The 20,659-nt window shown below is 43.3% G+C and overlaps 2 protein-coding genes across 13 annotated transcripts in view; one reads left to right on the forward strand and one right to left on the reverse strand.

Moving 5' to 3' along the window:
• Window positions 1–20,659, forward strand: part of LOC139273303 (upstream-binding protein 1-like) — a 96,907-nt gene that overhangs the window by 44,458 nt on the left and 31,790 nt on the right. For 3 of the 4 annotated variants that reach the window (XM_070890045.1, XM_070890055.1, XM_070890074.1), the window contains 2 exons: window positions 11,473–11,567; window positions 11,769–11,823. The exons of the other annotated variant lie outside the window; for it this stretch is intronic. In XM_070890045.1, the coding sequence (XP_070746146.1) occupies window positions 11,473–11,567; window positions 11,769–11,823 (150 nt within the window). The remainder of the gene's footprint in view (window positions 1–11,472; window positions 11,568–11,768; window positions 11,824–20,659) is intronic. 4 annotated transcript variants of the gene reach the window in all.
• Window positions 12,901–20,659, reverse strand: part of LOC139273318 (F-box/LRR-repeat protein 2) — a 334,467-nt gene continuing 326,708 nt past the window's right edge. For all 9 annotated transcript variants that reach the window (XR_011595063.1, XR_011595064.1, XR_011595065.1 and 6 more), the window contains one exon: window positions 12,901–13,752. The gene's annotated coding sequence lies outside the window, so the exon portion shown is untranslated. The remainder of the gene's footprint in view (window positions 13,753–20,659) is intronic.

Raw genomic sequence — 20,659 nt, forward strand, 5'->3', positions numbered from 1 at the left:
AAGCAGATTATCTGGTCATTAACAGATTGTTGTTTGTGGGAGTTTGGGGCCCAAGTTTCCCCAGGAGTTGCTCTTTTTTTTTGGAGCAACTAGATTTTTTTTGGAGTAAGTTAAAAATCGCAATTCTCCCCATTTAAGTTGTTCCAGTGTAAGTGAGTTAGTTTTTTTTTTTAAGTTCAGTTTTTTTCCCAAAAGGGCGTTACCAGCCACTTACGCCTGTTTTGGCCATTTAAGCAAGTTTAGTTAGCTAAAACTTACTCCAAACTAAGGCCAGCGTAAGTGTACGTTCTGGAAAAACTGGTGAATTAAAAAAATCAGCGCAGGTAGCCAGAGATAGGGGGGAAGGGAACCTTGCAAAGCACTAAACACTTTCACAACAACATTAAAGAAGCATAAATACATTTAAAGCACCAAGCACTAAACAAAGCAGTACATTTACACCAAGCACTAAACAAAGCACAAAAAGTAATAAGCAATTAATTAACAAATAAAAAATAGAAGGAACCCTGCACCTAAAGCACCAAGACCAAAGTAATAAGCAATCAATCAATGAATAAATAACAAATAAAAAATATAAGTTCTATCTTTGGGAACGCGGGGCTGCCGATGAGGGAGGCCATTCGGCTCGGGGCGGCGTGCTTTGGGCCCCTCCCACACAGCCTGCAGAGCGCCACACAGTTTTCAGCGCCGGGACCTGGCTCAGCCCCCAATCCACTGGCTACGCTATACCACCACCGAGGAGAGGCTGGGGAGCGGCCAGAATCGGGAGGAAGATTTTCGGCGTGCTTGGAGGCGGACAAAAGTGGCCTCTTCCCAGCCTCGGGTGAGTGCGCCAGAAAAAGTGGTTGGAGAAATTTGGGCCCTTGCTATGCGCAAGTCCAGGGTGCGTGGAGAGGCCTATAAGAGGCCCAATGTCGGAGGAGGAGCGGCAGTTCGAGCAGCGCGAGTCCGGGGTGCGTGGAGAGGCCTATAAGAGGCCCAACGTCGGAGGAGGAGCGGCAGTTCGAGCAGCGTGAGTCCGGGGTGCGTGGAGAGGCCTATAAGAGGCCCAACGTCGGAGGAGCAGCGGCAGTTCGAGCAGCGCGAGTCCGGGGTGCGTGGAGAGGCCTATAAGAGGCGTGCTTGTACAGCTCCAGCTGGGAGAAAAAGCAAAAAAGAAGTAGAAAGGAATCTAAAGATGATGTCACAGCGAAAAGGGTAAGTGATTGGCTGGTGATTGGTGAGTAGCTTTTCTTTTTCTTTATTATATCAGTAAGTAACCTGTTAACAGTGTTGTCTTTTTCTTTTTTATATCAGTAAGTAACCTGTTAACATTGTTGTCGCCAAATTAAGCGTATCTAAGGGTTAAGTCATGGCAGGAGAGCTCGGTCACGTGATATGCTCCTCCTGTACCATGTGGGAACTCTGACATTTCCAGTGTCCCTGACGACTACGTGTGCGGGAAGTGTATCCGCCTCCAGCACCTGACGGGTCGCGTTGCGGATTTGGAGCTGAGGGTGGATTCACTCTGGAGCATCCACGATGCTGAGAATGACGTGAGTAGCACGTGTAGCGAGTTGGTCTTACCGCAGGTGAAGGGTCCACAGCCAGCTAGGGACTGGAAGACCAGCAGGAAGAGCAGTGCAAGGGAAGGTAGTGCAGGGGTCATCCCCCTGCAAAACAGATACACTGCTTTGAGTACTGTTGAGGGGGATGACTCATCAGGGGAGGGCAGCAGCAGCCAAGTTCATGGCACCGTGGCTGGCTCTGTTGCACAGGAGGGCAGGAAAAAGAGTGGGAGAGCGATAGTGATCGGGAATTCGATTGTAAGGGGAATAGATAGGCGTTTCTGCGGCTGCAACCGAGACTTCCTGGTTGCCTCCCTGGTGCAAGGGTCAAGGATGTCTCGGAGCGGGTGCAGGACATTCTGAAAAGGGAGGGTGAACAGCCAGTTGTCGTGGTGCACATTGGTACCAACGACGTAGGTTTAAAAAAAAAGGGATGAGGTCCTACGAGACGAATTTAAGGAGCTAAATTTAAAAAGTAGGACCTCAAAAGTAGTAATCTCAGGATTGCTACCAGTGTCACGTGCTAGTCAGAGTAGGAATCGCAGGATAGTGCAGATAAATACGTGACTTGAGCAGTGGTGTAGCAGGGAGGGATTCAAATTCCTGGGGCATTGGAACCGGTTCTGGGGGAGGTGGGACCAGTACAAACCAGACGGTCTGCACCTGGGCAGGACCGGAACCAATGTCCTAGGGGGAGTGTTTGCTAGTGCTGTTGGGGAGGAGTTAAACTAATATGGCAGGGGGATGGGAACCAATGCAGGGAGACAGAGGGAAACAAAATGGAGACAGAAGCAAAAGACAGAAAGGAGATGAGTAAAAGTGGAGGGCAGAGAAACCCAAGGCAAAAAACAAAAAGGGCGAATGTACAGCAAAATTCTAAAGGGTCAAAGGGTAATAAAAAGGCAAGCCTGAAAGCTCGGTGCCTTAATGCGAGGAGTATTCGGAACCCAGGAGAGGGCTCTGAGCTAGTTAGAGTGGGTGAGAGCGCAGATGAACAGGACCCCAAGAAAGGAGGCAACAGAGCACAGTAGCACTGGGGTAAGTGTAAACCACAAGGTGATGGGAAGGGACAATATGTATGAATTTTAAGGGGCTGCAGGAGGGGTCAAAACTAAAAATCATGGTTTAAAAACTAGTATTAAAACACTTTACCTAAACGCACGCAGCATTCGAAATAAAGTAAATGAGTTGTCGGCACAAATCATTACAAATGGGTATGATTTGGTGGCCATTACAGAAACGTGGTTGCAGGGTGGCCAAGACTGGGAATTAAACATACAAGGGTATCTGACAATTCGGAAGGATAGACAAGAAGGGAAAGGAGGTGGGATAGTTCTGTTAATAAAGGATGATAGGACAGTTGTGAGAGCTGATATTGGCTCTAATGAACAAAATGTTGAATCATTGTGGGTGGAGATTAGAGATAGTAAGGGGAAAAAGTCACTGGTGGGCGTAGTTTATAGGCCCCCAAATAATAACTTCACGGTGGGGCGGACAATAATCAAGGAAATAATGGAGGCATGTGAAAAAGGAATGGCAGTAATCATGGGGGATTTTAACCTACATATCGATTGGTCAAATCAAATCGCACTGGGTAGCCTGGAGGAGGAATTCATAGAATGCATACGGGAGTGTTTCTTAGAACAGTATGTTACAGAACCTATAAGGGAGCAAGCTATCTTAGATCTGGTCCTGTGTAATGAGACAGGAATAATAAACAATCTCCTAGTAAAAGATCCTCTCGGAATGAGTGATCACAGAATGGTTGAATTTGTAATACAGATTGAGGGTGAGGAAGTAGTGTCTCAAACGAACGTACTATGCTTAAACAAAGGGGACTACAGTGGGATGAGGGCAGAGTTAGCTAAAGTAGACGGGGAATGCAGACTACACGGTGGCACAATTGAGGAACAGTGGAGGACTTTTAAGGAGCTCTTTCATAGTGCTCAACAAAAATATATTCCAGTGAAAAAGAAGGGTGGTAAGAGAAGGGATAGCCAGCCGTGATAACCAAGGAAATAAAGGAGAGTATCAAATTAAAAACCAATGCATATAAGGTGGCCAAAGTTAGTGGGAAACTAGAAGATCGGGAAAATTTTAAACGACAGCAAAGAATGACTAAGAAAGCAATAAAGAAAGGAAAGATAGATTACAAAAGTAAACTTGCGCAAAACATATAAACAGATAGTAAAAACTTTTACCGATATATAAAACGGAAGAGAGTGACTAAAGTAAATGTTGGTCCCTTAGAAGATGAGAAGGGGGATTTAATAATGGGAAATGTGGAAATGGCTGAGACCGTAAACAATTATTTTGCTTCGGTCTTCACAGTGGAAGACACAAAAACCATGCCAAAAACTGCTGGTCACAGGAATGTGGGAAGGGAGGACCTTGAGACAATCACTATCACTCGGGAGGTAGTGCTGGACAGGCTAATGGGACTCGAGGTAGACAAGTCCCCTGGTTCTGATGAAATGCATCTCAGGGTATTAAAAGAGATGGCGGAAGTTATAGCAGATGCATTCGTTATAATCTATCAAAATTCTCTGGACTCTGGGGAGGTACCATCAGATTGGAAAGCAGCAAATGTAACTCCTCCGTTTAAAAAAGGGGGCAGACAAAAGGCAGTTAACTATAGGCCAGTTAGTTTAACATCTGTCGTGGGGAAAATGCTTGAAGCTATCATTAAGGAAGAAATAGCGGGACATCTAGATAGGAATAGTGCAATCAAGCAGACGCAACATGGATTCATGAAGGGGAAATCATGTTCAACTAATTTACTGGAATTCTTTGAGGATATAACGAGCATGGTGGATAGAGGTGTACCGATGGATGTGGTGTATTTAGATTTCCAAAAGGCATTCGATAAGGTGCCACACAAAAGGTTACTGCAGAAGATAAAGGTACGCGGAGTCAGAGGAAATGTATTAGCATGGATCGAGAATTGGCTGGCTGACAAAGCAGAGAGTCGGGATAAATGGGTCCTTTTCGGGTTGGAAATCGGTGGTTAGTGGTGTGCCACAGGGATCGGTGTTGGGACCACAAATGTTTACAATATACATAGATGACCTGGAAGAGGGGACAGAGTGTAATGTAACAAAATTTGCAGATGACACAAAGATTAGTGGGAAAGCAGGTTGTGTCGAGGACTCAGAGAGGCTGCAAAGAGATTTAGATAGGTTAAGCGAATGGGCTAAGGTTTGGCAGATGGAATACAATGTCGGAAAATGTGAGGTCATCCACCTTGGGGGGGGGGGGGGGGTGGGGAAACAGTAAAAGGGAATATTATTTGAATGGGAAGAAATTACAACATGCTGCAGTGCAGAGGGACCTGGGGGTCCTTGTGCATGAATCCCAAAAAGTTAGTTTGCAGGTACAGCAGGTAATCAGGAAGGCGAATGGAATGTTGGCCTTCATTGCGAGAGGGATGGAGTACAAAAGCAGGGAGGTCCTGCTGCAACTGCACAGGGTATTGGTGAGGCCGCACCTGGAGTACTGCGTGCAGTTTTGGTCACCTTACTTAAGGAAGGATATACTAGCCTTGGAGGGGTTACAGAGACGATTCACTAGGCTGATTCCGGAGTTGAGGGGGTTACCTTATGATGATGGATTGAGTAGATTGGGTCTTTACTTGTTGGAGTTCAGAAGGATGAGGGGTGATCTTATAGAAACATTTCAAATAATGAAAGGGATAGACAAGATAGAGAGAGGCAGAGAGGTTGTTTCCACTGGTCGGGGAGACTAGAACTAGGGGGCACAGCCTCAAAATACGGGGGAGCCAATTTAAAACTGAGTTGAGAAGGAATTTCTTCTCCCAGAGGGTTGTGAATCTGTGGAATTCTCTGCCCAAGGAAGCAGTTGAGACTAGCTCATTGAATGTATTCAAATCACAGAGAGATAGATTTTTAACCAATAAGGAAATTAAGGGTTATGGGGAGCGGGCGGGTAAGTGGAGCTGAGTCCATGGCCAGATCAGCCATGATCTTGTTGCATGGCGGAGCAGGCTCGAGGGGCTAGATGGCCTACTCCTGTTCCTAATTCTTATGTTCTTATGTTCAAATTGGCTTCCACATTTTCTACATTACAACAGTGACTACATTCCAAAGGTACTTAATTGGCTGTAAAGTGCTTTGAGACATCTGGTGATCGTGAAAGACGCTATAGAAGTGCAAGTCTTTTCTTTTTAAATTAATAATCTAAGCTTAGTCCAATATTTGTGCCTTAAGTGGATGTTTGGGGCGTCCAGATTGTATTTGTTTTGAGGTACATTTACATTGAATTATGCCAAAATAAAGCCAGATGCAAGGGGGAAAAAAAAGTATATCTTTGTTGTTGCTGGATTTCTGAGACAGCTATATTTGTGAGAGTTAATGGAGAACAGCCAAATATTTAGTTGGATAATGGCATCTGAAGAATAAATTGAAGGCTTGGATGGATTTTGTTTTCCACATTAAAGCTGAATTTAAAAAAAAATGTTCATGTTGAAGAAATGCTTACACTGCTAGGTGTTGTGCTCATGGTTTCATGATGTACTGTACAAATTGATCCTAGTCTTTGGTGTCTGTCCAGATGAGGCTTGAGCCTATTATTGAAGGTGCACTTAAACCTGAGCAGAAAAAGTCCACCAGCAGACTGCAGTGATTCTCTGGCAAAGCGAGGACTGTAAGGACTTCTGCTTACCTTTGTGCAAGAATACAATCGAAGTGTTAGATATTATAGGATTAGTTTTTACCTACATATAACACTTGCGTGTGAAAGGACTTAGTTTGGTCTTTTTATGAAAAACTTTCAACTCCTCTTCAGCTCTCAACCCTCCTAAATCTAACGCTTGATACATAAGCTCGTAATTCCTCAAAGGCCACAAAAACATGCATCTAGTACTTTGCTGATTAATCTGAATCGTCTTAATTTTCATAATATTTTACATGCTGAAATTGGCAGTCATAATTTTTAAAACAGTTCGAGATGGAATGTTCGGGGGAAAGTACTAACGTGAGGTCTCTGCTGAAAGTTGTTCACGAATTGTTTAATATAATATAAATGTTTTGCTGGGAAAAAAAAACATTAATTCTATGAGCTGAGATTCATATAAATATATATTTTGTTTTTTGTAGCCTAAAGTAGTGAGCTATTTTGCATAATTTAACAAGTGGATAGTAGAATAATTAAAATTTATATTTCGTTGTGAACAATGTGTTCTACTTGGGCTATTTCTCTTCCTTTTGCTTTTGCTTTTTTTTTGTCGTCTTTCTCTACTTTTTTCCTCACCTTTCAAATGCTGTCAGCTGTTTGCACTGTTAATCATTTTCTAGCCCAGACTAGCTAAAATGTCCTTTGAAGATGCATAGTTTTTTCATATACACTTTTTCGAAGTGGTGCTCATTAATTTATTGTATGTGTGTGTAATTTGTTCAGTACTGTCTTTTCACGGAAAATTCAGAACTCATTGGAATACAAACTGCAGGTTTGAAATCGCTATTTTTAACACACAAAGCACTACTGTAATATCTAGTCTCTCGCAATAATTTCTTTTTGTTCTCTGCATTGTAAAAAGAAAAAATAAATTAAAGGTTCAGGATGGAGGGTATGGTAGCTTGATGGTTATGGTACTGGACTAGCACCCAGAAGTTATAAGTTCAAATCCCAATATAACAAATTGTGAAACTAAAATCAATAAAGCTGGCACCAGAATGATCATGAAAGCTGCCGGCTAGCCATAAAACCCAACTGGTTCACTAAAGTCCTTTTTAGAGAAAGAACCTGTCTTGCATGTGACTCCAGTCTCGTGCAGCATGGTTGACTCTTAATGTTCTCCGGATAACTAGGAATGGGTAATAAATATTGTATTGCCCACATTCCAGGAACAACTAATAATAAATATAAGTTTTTACCTACCCTGCAGTCATTACTGATTTGGAGGAGATAGCTACCCTGTATTTTTAAAGACAAGGAGCACATTGCTTGCTTGTCTTGGCTAAGTGTGGGAAACCTAGCAATGTCTACATGAGATGATTCAAATTCAGCGATTTCATTCAAGTGGAATCTTTATAGTGCTTATTAATGGTTTTCGCAAAACTTAGAACAGAACTTCAAGATAACACTGCTTAAAGAGGAAGAAGTCTATGGTGTTTTTCCTTAAGTTTTTACAGAAGAAAATAATAATTTCCTCTTAATTTCCCCCTAAAAAACAAATACATTTCTCAGTTTTCCTTCCAACATGCAGAACCTTGAACAAAATCTGTTCCTGCAAGGTGGCTTTGCAAAATTAAATATGAGGGACTGTTTCAGAGCTCCCCAAGTCCAGGAAATGTTGGGTCAGAATTTGCTCTTGCAGGACATCTGCTGACATTAAGACTTGGCCCTGCACCCTTCAAAGCAAAAGAATTTTGCCAAGAAAGTTGATGAAAGTGCGAGCTGCTAACGGCACAGCGAGGGGAAAAAGGACACCTGGGACTTGAGTGAACAGGGCATCTCCTTAACTGATGAGATTTAAGGATTATGAAATCATCGCAGGAAGAACTGAGAAAGAGGGTGAATTAAAGGGGATGAATTCAATGTTAAATCAGGTACAGATAAAAATGGAGAGGGAGAGAAAGATTGAATTAAATGAGAAAAGAGTCAAAAGAAAATTCCAAAAAATTCAAACCCTGTAGGAATGAGGCTCCACACTTGCAATAGTTAATTTCCGGTGCCAGAGGTAGTTTTTTTTTGCAAAGCTAGCAATGGAATGGCACAATTCATGCAGCAACCTTTTGGATATTCATATTTAACCACCTGAAGTTGCTGTACCATTTACCTATAAATAACAAGAAGTGCCATGAGCCTTGCTGTTATTTTGACAGCAAAATCTGGTCCAATGGTCCAAATCTTGCTGGAGTGGGGCATCTCGAGGTGTGCGCTGTTGGACTTCTTCCTGCACCCTTCAGTTTGACATTTTTTTGCCCTGTAATTTGCTGCAACAGGAGGTCTGTGGGACCTTTAATGAACAACGGTATCAACAGTCTTATCATCTATACTAAAACCATATCATCTAGAAACTAAGGCCCCAAGTTTCCACACGCGGTAAAACAGGCGCCCCTCCGAGCTGGGCGCCCGTTTTTCGCGCCGAAAACGGCGCCTGGAAAAAAGCGCACTATTCTCGAGCGCTTTGCAGCTCGATGTGTGCTTGGCGCGGCGCCCAGGGGGCGGAGCCTACCACTCGCGCCGATTTTGTAAGTAGGAGGGGGCGGGTACCATTTAAATGAGTTTTTTTCGTGCCGGCAACCCTGCGCGTGTGCGTTGGAGTGTTCGCGCACGCACAGTGTGAAGGAAACATTGGCACTCGGCCATTTTTGTAGTTCTTTGTAGCTGTTCAATTTTTAACATTTTTTAATAAAACCACATTGCCCTTCCATGATCAGCACTGAGGCTTCTTGCAGCAGTGAGAAGGCTGCAGGAAGCCTCAGAAGTTGAGGCTGCCGTTTCCCGACAGGTCCGACCGACGGCAGGGGGGCCTTCCCCCCCCCCCCCCCCCTGCCCTGCCGTCGGGAATGGCTGTCTCAACTTCTGAGGCTTCCTGCAGCCTTCTCACTGCCTCCCCCCTGCTGCCGTCGGTCGGGCCCTCACTGCCTCCCCCCCCGCTGCCGTCGGGAACGGCTGCTGCCGTCGGTCGGGCCCTCACTGCCGTCGGGAACGGCTGCCTCAACTTGCGAGCCTTCCTGCAGCCTTCTCCCTGCCTGAAGCACTTTCACACAGGTAGGAACATGGTTTATTTAATCTTTACTTTGCTTATAAATTTTTATTGAGGTTGTAATTATTTGTATAATATTTGTATAAGTATAACTAAGGATTTATTGTAGAATGTAATGACTTCACTTCCCCCCCCACCTCGTTCCGGACGCCTAATTTGTAACCTGCGCCTGATTTTTTAAATGTGTAGACAAGGTTTTTTCAGGCCTACAAAAATCTTCACTTGCTCCATTCTAAGTTAGTTTGGAGTACGTTTTCACTGTGGAATCTTTCAAATCAGGCGTCAGTGGCTGGACACGCCCCCTTTTGAAAAAAAAATTCTGTTCCAAAGTGAAACTGTTCTACCTGACTAGAACTGCAGAAAACTTAAACGTGGAGAATTGCGATTTCTAAAATACTCCGTTCTCCACCAGTTGCTGCTAAAAATCAGGAGCAAATCATGTGGAAACTTGGGGCCTAAGCTACAAAATAGTGTTTTCACTACCTCAGTTTTTGAGGTTTGTTTACATGTTTGGGGCCTCAACTATTTACAATCTATATTAATGACTTGGATGAAGGGACTGAGTATAATGTAGCCAAATTTGCTGATGATACAAAGATAGGTGGGAAAGCAAGTTGTGAAGAGGACACAAAGAATCTGCAAACGGATATAGAAAGGTAAGTGAGTGCTCAAAAATTTGGCGGATGGAGTATAATGTGGGAAAATGTGAGGTTATCCACTTGGGTAGGAAGATTAAAAAAGCAGATTATTATTTAAATGGAGAGAGACTACAAAATGCTGCAGTAGAGAGAGATCTGGGGGTCATTGTACATGAAACACAAAAAGTTAGCATGCAGTTATGGAAAGTAATTAGGAAGGCAAATGGAATGTTGGCCTTTATTGCAAGGGGGATGGAGTATAAAAGTAGGGAAGTCTTGCTACAACTGTATAGGGTGTTGGTGAGACCACACCTGGAGTACTACATACAGTACTTCCATTGGAGGCAGTTCAGAGAAGGTTCACTAGGTTGATTCTTGAGATGAAGGGGTTGTCTTATGAAGAAAGGTTGGGCCTACTATATTCATTGAAGTTTAGAAGAATGAGAGGTGATCTTATTGAAACATAAAAGATTCTGAGGGGGCTGGACAGGATAGATGCAGAGAGGATGTTTCCCCATGTGGGGGGAAATCTAGAACTTGGGGGCATAGTTTCAGAATAAGGGGTTGCACATTTAAAACTGAGATGAGGAGGAATTTATTTTCTGAGGGTCGTGAATCTTTGTAATTCTCTACCCACAAAGAGCTGTTGATGCTGGGTCATTGAATATATTTAAGATGGAGATAGACAGATTTTTGAACGAGTCAAAGGTTATGGGGAGTGGGCAGGAACGTGGAGTTGAGGCCAAGATCCGATCAGCCATGATATTGAATGGCAGAACAGGCTCGGGGGGGGGGGGGGGGGCAAATAGAAACATAGAAAATAAGAGCAGTAGTAGGCCATTCGGCCCTTCGAGCCTGCACCACCATTCAGTATGATCATGGCTGATCCTCTATCTCAACATCATACTCCTGCTTTCTCCCCATACCCCTTGATGCATTTTGTGTCTAGAAATCTATCTCTTTCTTAAATATATTCGGTGACTTGGCCTCCACAGCCTTCTGCGGTAGAGAATGCCACAGGTTCACCACCCTCTGAGTGAAGTAATTTCTCCTCATCGCAGAGCTAAATTTCCTACCCGGTATCCTGAGACTGTCACCCCTTGTTCTAGACTTCCCAGCCAGGGGAAACATCCTCACCACAACAAATCTGGCCTACTCCTGCTCCTATTTCTTATATTCTTATGTAAGATCCTGTGATTGAAATGAAGATAATGCAACAAGACCACTTCGGGCATTTTACTAAAAGTATTCTACTACTTTGCAACACATTATTTGTGTTAATACAAATCTGCCCCTTTGCTTACCTGGTTCATTTTTCTGATTATGCAATGGCAATTTTTCACAGTGTCTCCAAAAAACAGGCATTTTCATCTTTTCATTTAGCTATCCTTGGAGATTTATCATTTGCATATGGAAAATGTTCAATTCTCAATTGTTCTGCTTTCTTCCCACTCCTAATGTGTAAATCCATGATCATTTGTACCCAATAGGAGCTCTTTTCCTGGCTTTTGTAAAGAATTTGAAGCCCTAATCTTTACTCTCTCTTTAAATACTGCAGTGCTCCCCTTGGCCAGATAATGCATACGTGAACAGCAGTCCTACTACTCCAGCATTTACGTCTGGACAAATCAGTACTTACAGTGTTCCTGACAGGTACCGTGATATTTATACAGTTTAATGTAGTTGCATTAAGACTTGATACATTTAAGCATCTGTCCTGATTGTTTATCGCATAAAAGTCAACATTCCTATTCAGGACTTGGGCAGTACAGATTTATAGTAGTAAGATCTTTTTTCCTTATTTAAAAATGCGTGAAGTTGGAACTGCAACTCATAAATGCTGTTGTTTTGCAGTAACTCTTCTTCACCAAATCATCAAGGAGAAGGGACACCACAGTTTGTAGTGGAGGTATGTGTCTCCCCACAGCAGTAAAGCTAGAGGATTACTTCTGGTGGGCAATGCACAGTTTACCTTTATCAAAAAGTAAAACTTAATTTTTGGTTATGGAAACGATTTCCAGTCTTATTTTGAGGCATTAAGCTATTCACCTCTGCACAGTATTGAATAGATTTGCTCATTGAGTCTGGGATAAGATCTGTGATCTTTTTAAAATAAAATGGATTAATTATGATTTGAAAACTGCTTTCTTGCCATACTCCTGCTCAATGGGTTTATTTTTTGCTCAATGTCCTGCAAAAAACTGTTGAACTGAATATAAAAGTGTTAACATTTAAGAATATTCAACTCTTCACACAAATTAATTATTTATTTGCGAATTGTAACAGCGTTAAATTTATAAAAGTGTATTGTGAGTGTAGGAATTAAGAGATTTCCATGTTCTTCAAATAATCAGTATTTTAAACTTTCGTTACTTTCACAGGCATTCAAAATAAAATAAATGTTGAGGTATCCTATCCCTGTTCCCCAGTTAGACATAGCGGGCTAGATTTTGGGCGAAAACAGTAATTTTACACCAAAATTACCGGTTTCGCTGCACTACCATTTTACGGCCTAACTTTCGGTCTTTATGTCTGCACCTCGGTAAAGTCGGCATTGCACGAGGATTTGCGGCGCAAACCACGAGTTTCGGCAGCTTTAGTCCAAAGCCGGTAGTGCTGTGAGAGGCCTTGGGATGGGGGTGGGTGCGGGTAAGAGGGGAATTCCCAAAAACATTCACAAAACATTTTTTAAAAACTCTTGGCTACTAAATCGCTGAACAAAAATAAAAACTTTAACTTCCCTTTTTGTAGGTCTTCATACTTACCGCTGCTGGCAGAGCTGTACCGACAGGTTTGACCCTGTCATTATTCTGGGTGTGACGTAAGGGTTGGGAAAGTGCCGAAAGTACGGTGGTAACGCAATCCGTGACGTTTCACGTCGGTGCAACTCTCCCCGGCGATACGTGGAAGCGCCGCTGCAAAGAGGTGCCCGAGGTTTTCGCCGCGGAGGGTCAAATCGCGGCGAAAACCCGGTCGCAAAGTCGCCGAAAATCTAGGCCAGTATCTGTCCAATGAACAGATCCATAGAACTTAAAATGATTGGTAAATGTGTTTGACATTGGGTCATCTGGTTGAGTAAATAAATACCTAGAAGGGCCCAGGTATACTTTCTGATCTGCGGTTTGTGGTTTATTTAAAAGTGGAGTGGGTAAAGGAGAACAAATCATGTTTTAGCTGTGCAACACATGCAAGAATATCTACATTTAATGATGTGGCTATCTGTTGTGCAGAAGTCCTAATGGTAACACAGAAAAAGAAGTGTTCCTGTGTTGGCTTCGAATAGTGATTCCTGGAGCCATTTAGCATATCTGCTTAAATTAATTTCTTGTGTGTGTGCACAGATCCGAGATTAAAATGGGGCTGAATTCTGCAGCTGTTATCCAGTGGATTTGGAGACCAGTGGAATGGAGGAAAACAGGGCCCTGTACAGAAGGACTTTTCAATATTCAAAAGACTTAGAGAAAACATACCAAATTGGAGCTGCATTTTTTTATTCAATCTTCAGATATGGGTGTCGCTGACGAGGCCAGCATTTATTGCTCATCCCTAATCGCCCTTGAGAAGGTGGTGATCAGCCACCTTTTGAGAACTGCTGCAGCCTGTGAGGTGAAGGTACTCCCACAGTGCTGTTGGGGAGGGAGTTTCATGATTTTGACCCAGCAACTATGAAGGAACAGTGATATATTTCCAAGTCAGGATGGTGTATGACTTGCAGATGGTGGTGTTCCCATGTGTCTGCTGCCCACGTCCTTCTAAGTGGTAGAGGTTGTGGGTTTGGGAGGTGCTGTTGAAGAAGCCTTAACGAGTTGCTGCAGTGCATCTTGTAGATGGTAAGAGCCTGCAAAGGAATATAGACAGGTTAAGTGAGTGGCCAATAAGGTTGCAGATAGAGCATAATGTGGGGAAATGTGAGGTTATTCACTTCGGTAGAAATAATACATCAACAATATTTTTTAAATGATGAGAAACTATTAAATGTTGGTGCTCAGAGATAATTGGGTGTTCTCATACAGGAAACACGGGACATTAGCATGCAGGTACAGCAAACAATTAGGAAGGCAAATTGCACGCTGACCTTTATTGCAAGGGGTTAGGAGTACAAGAATAAGGACGTCTTGCTACAATTGTACAGGGCTTTATTTGGTGAGACCACATCTGAAGTACTATGTACAGTTTTGGCCTTATCTGAGAAAGGATACGCTTGCCGGTGCAATGAAGGTTCATTGGATTGATCCCTGGGATGAGAGGGTTGTCCTACGAGGAGCAATTGAGTAGTTTGGGCCTATACTCTCGAGTTTAAAAGAATAAGAGGTGATCTGATTGAAACATATAAGATTCTGAAAGGGATTGAGAGTAGATGCTGAGACGTTCCCTGGCTGGAGAGTCTGGAACTCTGGGGCATAATCTCAGGATAAGGCATCGGCCATTAAAGACTGATGAAGAGAATTTTCTTCACTCGAAGGATTGTGAATCTTTGGAATTCTCTGCCCCAAAGGGCTGTGGATGCTAAGTCATTGCGTATATTCAAGCCTGAGATAGATAGATTTTTTTGGACTCCAGGGGAAATCGAGGGATATGAAGATTGGGCGGGAAAGTGGTGTTGAGGTCAAAGATCAGCCATAATATTGAATGCTGGAGCAGGCTCGAGGAGCCGATGGTCTAGCCTGCTCCCAGTTCTTATGAGCCTATATTTTTCTTTATGGAAAATTAATTCCTAGTTTATAATTGCAAAAAGGAATTGCATTGTTGCAGTTGATGTAATTTAATTGACTCCAAATAAGGAAAACCTTTGGTTGATTTCAGATTTAACCAGATCTACCAAATAGGCTTGTAATCTCTGGCAGATTCATGATACAGGAGCATACTTGCACCACCCCAGCTACTTACGTCCCACATCTGACTCTCCCTTGCTGTGGTTTCTCAGATTTTATTTGCGCTCAGCTTGTCCTCCCAACTTATAAATTTTAAGTTAAATTAAATTTGACAAGATACTTTGCATTTGCATAGAATTTTTAAAGATTTTCGTGGTATATAAAGTTTAAATTCACTAGGCAAGAGCAGGAACAGCATTTGAGTTGGATTTCCAGAAGCTAATCGGCAAAGCTTCACTTGAGATCTTTAAAGAGAGCCAAGGTTCAGAATTGCCAAGTCAAATGATCTGAATTGAAAAACAGCTTGGAAATAGAAAGCAGGTGGTGAGGTAGTAAATGGGAAAAGCGACTAGTGGATTTCCACAGGAACTTGAGTTATTGGTCTCTCACATTATTTATAAGACTTGAAAGAGAGTGCTATTTATAATATATTTTCAATGATACCAAACTGAGTCCAGGTGATAAGTTTCAGGAAGATCTGGAACAATGAAATAGATGTGCTAAGGAATGGAAGATAGATTTTATTGTGGATAAGTGTAAGGTAATACCTGCTGAAAAAGGAAATGGCATGTTTATACTTTCATTTCCTCAAGTTTTCTCCTGTGCCCTTCTAGCTGACTTTCCCCTTTTAACCCTTCACAAACTTGATTCATCTGAAATACCACAGCCCATATCCTCATCCACGTACAATCACCCTATCTCACCGCCCCCCCCGCCCCCAAAACTGTACTGGCTCGCCCTCGCCGTGTTGATTTCAAAATTCTCACCCTTATTTTTAAATATCTGTCCTTGCCCCATCATACCAGAGTGATGATCTCCTGCACACACCCTCCGCTGCTCCAACACCAGACTTTTCCACACTCCCTGCTGCTCCCCTCCACTATCAGCATGGAGTACTACATGGAGTCATGATACTGGATTCGTAAACCAGAGGTAATGTTCAAATCCCAACCTGACATGTTGTGAAAATTCAATAAATCTTTTAATTTGTGAGCTAGTGCCAAAAAATGACCATGGAATCTGCCAGAATATTGTAGAAACTCAATTGGTTCACTAATGTCCTTCAGGGAAGGAAACCTGTCACCCCTGCCTGGTTATGCCTACATATGACTCAAGTCCCAAACTGCATGGACTGTTAATGCCTTCAGTTCAATTAGGGATGCCTTGCCAGTGTTGCTCACATCGCAAGAACAAATATTTAAAAATCTTTGCTCAGTTCCCTCTGCCTTGCCACCTCTCCCTGCTTTTAAACACTTTCTCAATGCCCTCTTCAACTGTGCCTGGGGTTCACCAGCCAAGCCGTTCCCTTTCTGTCATATCCTCTTCCTTCGTACAAGAAGTCGTTCTGAAACAACTTCCTTCATATGAGGAACATTAATTAAAAACAAGTTTTCATAAGGAAAGACAAAGGCAGAGAATTTTGGTCTTGGGAGCTGATCAAGTTCATGGGCCATGTGAACCTGCCATCAACAAAGGCAGTCAAAAGCAATGATTTTCTTGGCAGTGGACTGAGTCAAAATAGATAATAACCTTGCACAGACCACTGTTCAGACTATATTTAAAATATTGTGTGTAATTCTAGACATGCTACCTTCAAAAAGCCTGGTATGTAGGAGATGGTTCAGAAAATTGCAGCAGTCTTGATTCTTGTGCTTCAGGCTCCAAGTTATATGGAACCATGTGAAACTTAGTTTGTTTGCATTGAAGAAAAGATTGTTTTTTAAAATATGGAGAGAAATAGATGTAAGCAAGAAGAAAAAGAAAATCTTGCATTAATTTAGTACCTTTCATGACCACCGGATGTCGCAAAGTGCTTTACAGCCAATTAAGTACTTTTGAAGCGTAGTCACCATTGTAATGTAGGAAACGCGACAGCCAATTTGTAAGCAGCAAGCTCCCACAAATAGTAACGTGATGTCAAGATGGTATGTAACTTGGAGGTGATGGTGAACCCACGCGTCTGCTGTCGAAGAATCCTTGACGAGTTGCTGCTGCAGTATATTTTGCAGGTGCATACTGCAGTCACTGTGTGCTGGTGATGGAGGGAGTGAATGCTTAAGATGATGGATGGGGTGATGAAGCTTGTCCTGGATGCTGTCGAGCTTGTTGCTGGAGCTGTGCTCATTCAGGCAAGTGGAGAGTATTCCATCACACTCCTGACTTGTACTTTGTAGATGGTGAAAAGGCTTTGGGAAGTCAGGAGGTGAGATACTCGCTGCAGAATACCCAACCTCTGCCCTGCTCTTTTAGCCACAGTATTTATGTGGCTAGTCCAGTTAGGTTTCTGGTCAATGGTGACCCCCAGGATGTTGATGGGGATTCGGTGATGATAATTCCGTTGAATGTTAAGGGACGGTGGTTAGACACTCTCTTGTTGGAGATAGTCATTGTCTTCCACTTGTGTGGCACGAATTTACATGCCACTTATTAGCCTAAGCCTAAGTGTCGTCCAGGTCTTGCTGCATGAGAGCATGGACTGCTTCATTATCTGAGTTGTTGCAAATGGAACTGAACACTGTGCAGTCATCAGCGAATAGCCCACCCCTGATCTTCTTATGGAGGGAAGGTCATTGATGAAGCAGCTAAAGATGGTTGGGCCTGGGACACTGCCCTGAGGAACTCCTGCAGCGATGTCCTGCGGCTTTAGATGATTTGACCTCCAACAATCACACCCATGTTCCTTTGTGCTTGGTATGACTCCAGCCAGTAGAGAGTTTTCCCCTGGTTCCCATTGACTTTAATTTTACTAGGGCTCCTTGATGTCACACTTGGTCAAATGCTACCTTGATGTCACTCTCGCTTCACCTTTGGAATTCAGCTCTTTTCTCCATGTTTGGACCATGACTGTAATGAGGTCTGGAGCCGAGTGGTCCTGGCGAAACCCAAACTGAGCATTGGTGAGAAGGTTATTGGTAAGTAAGTGTTGCTTGATAGCACTGTCGACGACATCTTCCATAACTTTGGTTGGCTGGATTGGATTTGTCCTGCTTTTTGTGGACAGGACATACTGGGCAGTTTAGCACATTGTCGGGTAGATGCCAGTGTTGTCGCTGTATTGGAACAGCTTGGCTAGGGGCATGGCTAGTCTGGAGCACAAGTCTTCAGCATGGCAGCCGGGATGTTGTCGGGGCCCATAGCCATTGCTGTATCCAGTGCGTTCAGCCATTTCTTGATATCACGAGTGAATCGAATTGGCTGAAGTCTGACTTCTGTGATGGTGGAGATCTCGGGAGGAGGCCGAGATGGATCATCCACTCTTGCTGCAAATGATTGCAAACTATTCAACCTTGTCTTTTGCACTCGCGTGGTGGATTCTGCCATTATTGAGGATGGGGATGTACATGGTGCCGCTTTCTCCGTTAGTAGTTTAATTGTCCACCACTATTTATGACTGGATGTGGCAGTACTGCAGAGCTTTGATCTGATCTGTTGGCTGTGGGATCGCTTAACTCTGTCGAATAGCATGCTGCTTCCGCTGTTCAGCCTCCCCAGGTTGGCACCTCATTTTTAGTCTGATGCTCCTGGCATGCTCTTCTACATTCATTGAACCAGGGTTGGTCGCCTGGCATGATGGTAATGATAGAGTGAGGGATATGCCAAGCCATGAGCTTACATAGAAACATAGAAAATAGGTGCAGGAGCAGGCCATTCGGCCCTTTGAGCCTGCACCACCATTCAATATGATCATGGCTGATCATGCAACTTCAGTACCCCACTTCTGCCTTCTCTCCACACCCCTGATCCCTTTAGCCGTAAGGGCCACATCTAACTCCCTTTTGAATATATCCCACGAACTGGACTCAACTTTCTGTGGTAGAGAATTCCATAGGTTCACAATTCTCTGGAAGAAAAAGTTTCTCCTCATCTCGGTCCTATATGGCATATGGCTTACCCCTTACCCTTATACTGACCCCTGGTTCTGGACTTCCCTAACATCGGGAACTTTCTTCCTGCATCTAACCTGTCCAATCCCGTCAGAATTTTATATGCTTCTTTGAGATCCCCTCTCATTCTTCTAAATTCCAGTGAATATAAGCTTAGTCGATCCAGTCTTTCTTTCTTATGTCAGTCCTGCCATCCCAGAAATCAATCTGGTGAACCTTCGCTGCACTCCCTCAATAGCAAGAATGTCCTTCCTCAGATTGGGAGACCAAAACTGCACACAATACTCAAGGTGTGGTCTCACCAAGGTCCTATACAACTGCAGCAAGACCTCCCTGCTCCTATACTCAAATCCTCTCGCTATGAAGGCCATTTGATTTCTTAACTGCCTGCTGTACCGGCATGCCTACTTTCAATGACTGATGTACCATGACACCCAGGTCTCGTTGCACCTCCCCTTTTACTAATCTGTCACCATTCAGATAATCTGCCTTCCTGTTTTTGCCACCAAAGTGGATAACCTCACACTTATCCACATTATATTGTATCTGCCATGCATTTGCCCACTCACCTAACCTGTCCAAGTCACCCTGCAGCCTCTTAGTATCCTCCTCACAGCTCACACTGCACCCAGCTTAGTGTCATCTGCAAACTTGGAAATTTTACATTCAATTCCTTCGTCGAAATCAATATATATTGTAAATAGCTGGGTTCCCAGCACTGAACCTTGAGGTACCCCACTCGTCACTGTCTGCCATTCTGAAAAGGACCCATTTATTCCCACTCTTTGCTTCCTGTCTGCCAACCAGTTCTCTATCCACGTCAATACATTACCCCCAATACCACGTGCCTTAATTTTTCTCACTAATCTCTTATGTGGGACCTTATCAAAAGTCTTTTGAAAGTCCAAATACACCACATCCACTGGTTCTCCCTTATCCACTCTGCTAGTTACATCCTCAAAAAATTCTAGAAGATTTGTCAAGCATGATTTCCCTTGCATAAATCCATGCTGACTTGGACCGATCCTGTCACTACTTTTCAAATGCGCTGATATTACGTCTTTAATAATTGATTGCAGCATTTTCCCCACTACCAATGTCAGGCTAACAGGTCTATAATTCCCTGTTTTCTCTCCCTCCTTTTTTAAAATTGTGGTGGAATACAATTCTGCTGCTGATGGCCCACAGTAATTCATAGATGTCCAGTTTTGAACTGTTAGATCTGTTCTGAATAGCACGCTGGTAGAGCCACACAACACGATGGAGTGAAGACTCGGTGTGAAGACGTGACTTCGTCTCCACAAGGACTGTGCCGTGGTCACTGCTACCAATACTGTCATGGACAGATGCATCTGTGATAGGTAGATTGGTGAGGGCGAGGTCAAGTAGATTTTTCTCTGTGGTTCTTTCAGCACCTGCAAGCCCAGTCTGGCAGCTATGTCCTTCAGGACACAGCTAACTCAGTCAGTCGTGGTGCTACCGAGCCCCTCTTCATGATGGACATCGAAGGCCCCCACCAGAATACATTCTATGCCCTTGCTCAGTGCTTCTTCCAAGTGGTGTTCAACATGGAGGAGTACTGATTCCTTAGCTGAGGGAGGGCGGTAGGTGGTAATCAGCAGGACGTGTCCTTACCCATGTTTGACCTGATGCCATGAGACCCCAGTGCTTGGTTTGCTTTTTTTAAAATGGCATTATTAACCTGCATTGTTACTTTTAGTGATTCGTGTATCTGTATCCCTAGATCCCTTTGCTCCTCTAGTCCATATCAACTTTTATTGTCCAAGCAGTATGAGGGCTCCTTATTCTTCCCACCAAAATGCACCACCTTACACCTTATCTATATTGAAATGTATTTGCCAATTAAACTCCCATTCTGCAAGTTAATTAATGACGTCTTGTATTTTGTCACAATCTACCTTTTGTATCTACCTTCCGCCCCCTTCCCCCCCAAATTTGGTAGTGTTCGCAAATTTAGAAATTGTACTTG

The sequence above is a fragment of the Pristiophorus japonicus genome, chromosome 1 (genome assembly GCF_044704955.1).
Source record: "Pristiophorus japonicus isolate sPriJap1 chromosome 1, sPriJap1.hap1, whole genome shotgun sequence".
Classification (NCBI taxonomy): Eukaryota; Metazoa; Chordata; class Chondrichthyes; family Pristiophoridae; genus Pristiophorus; species Pristiophorus japonicus.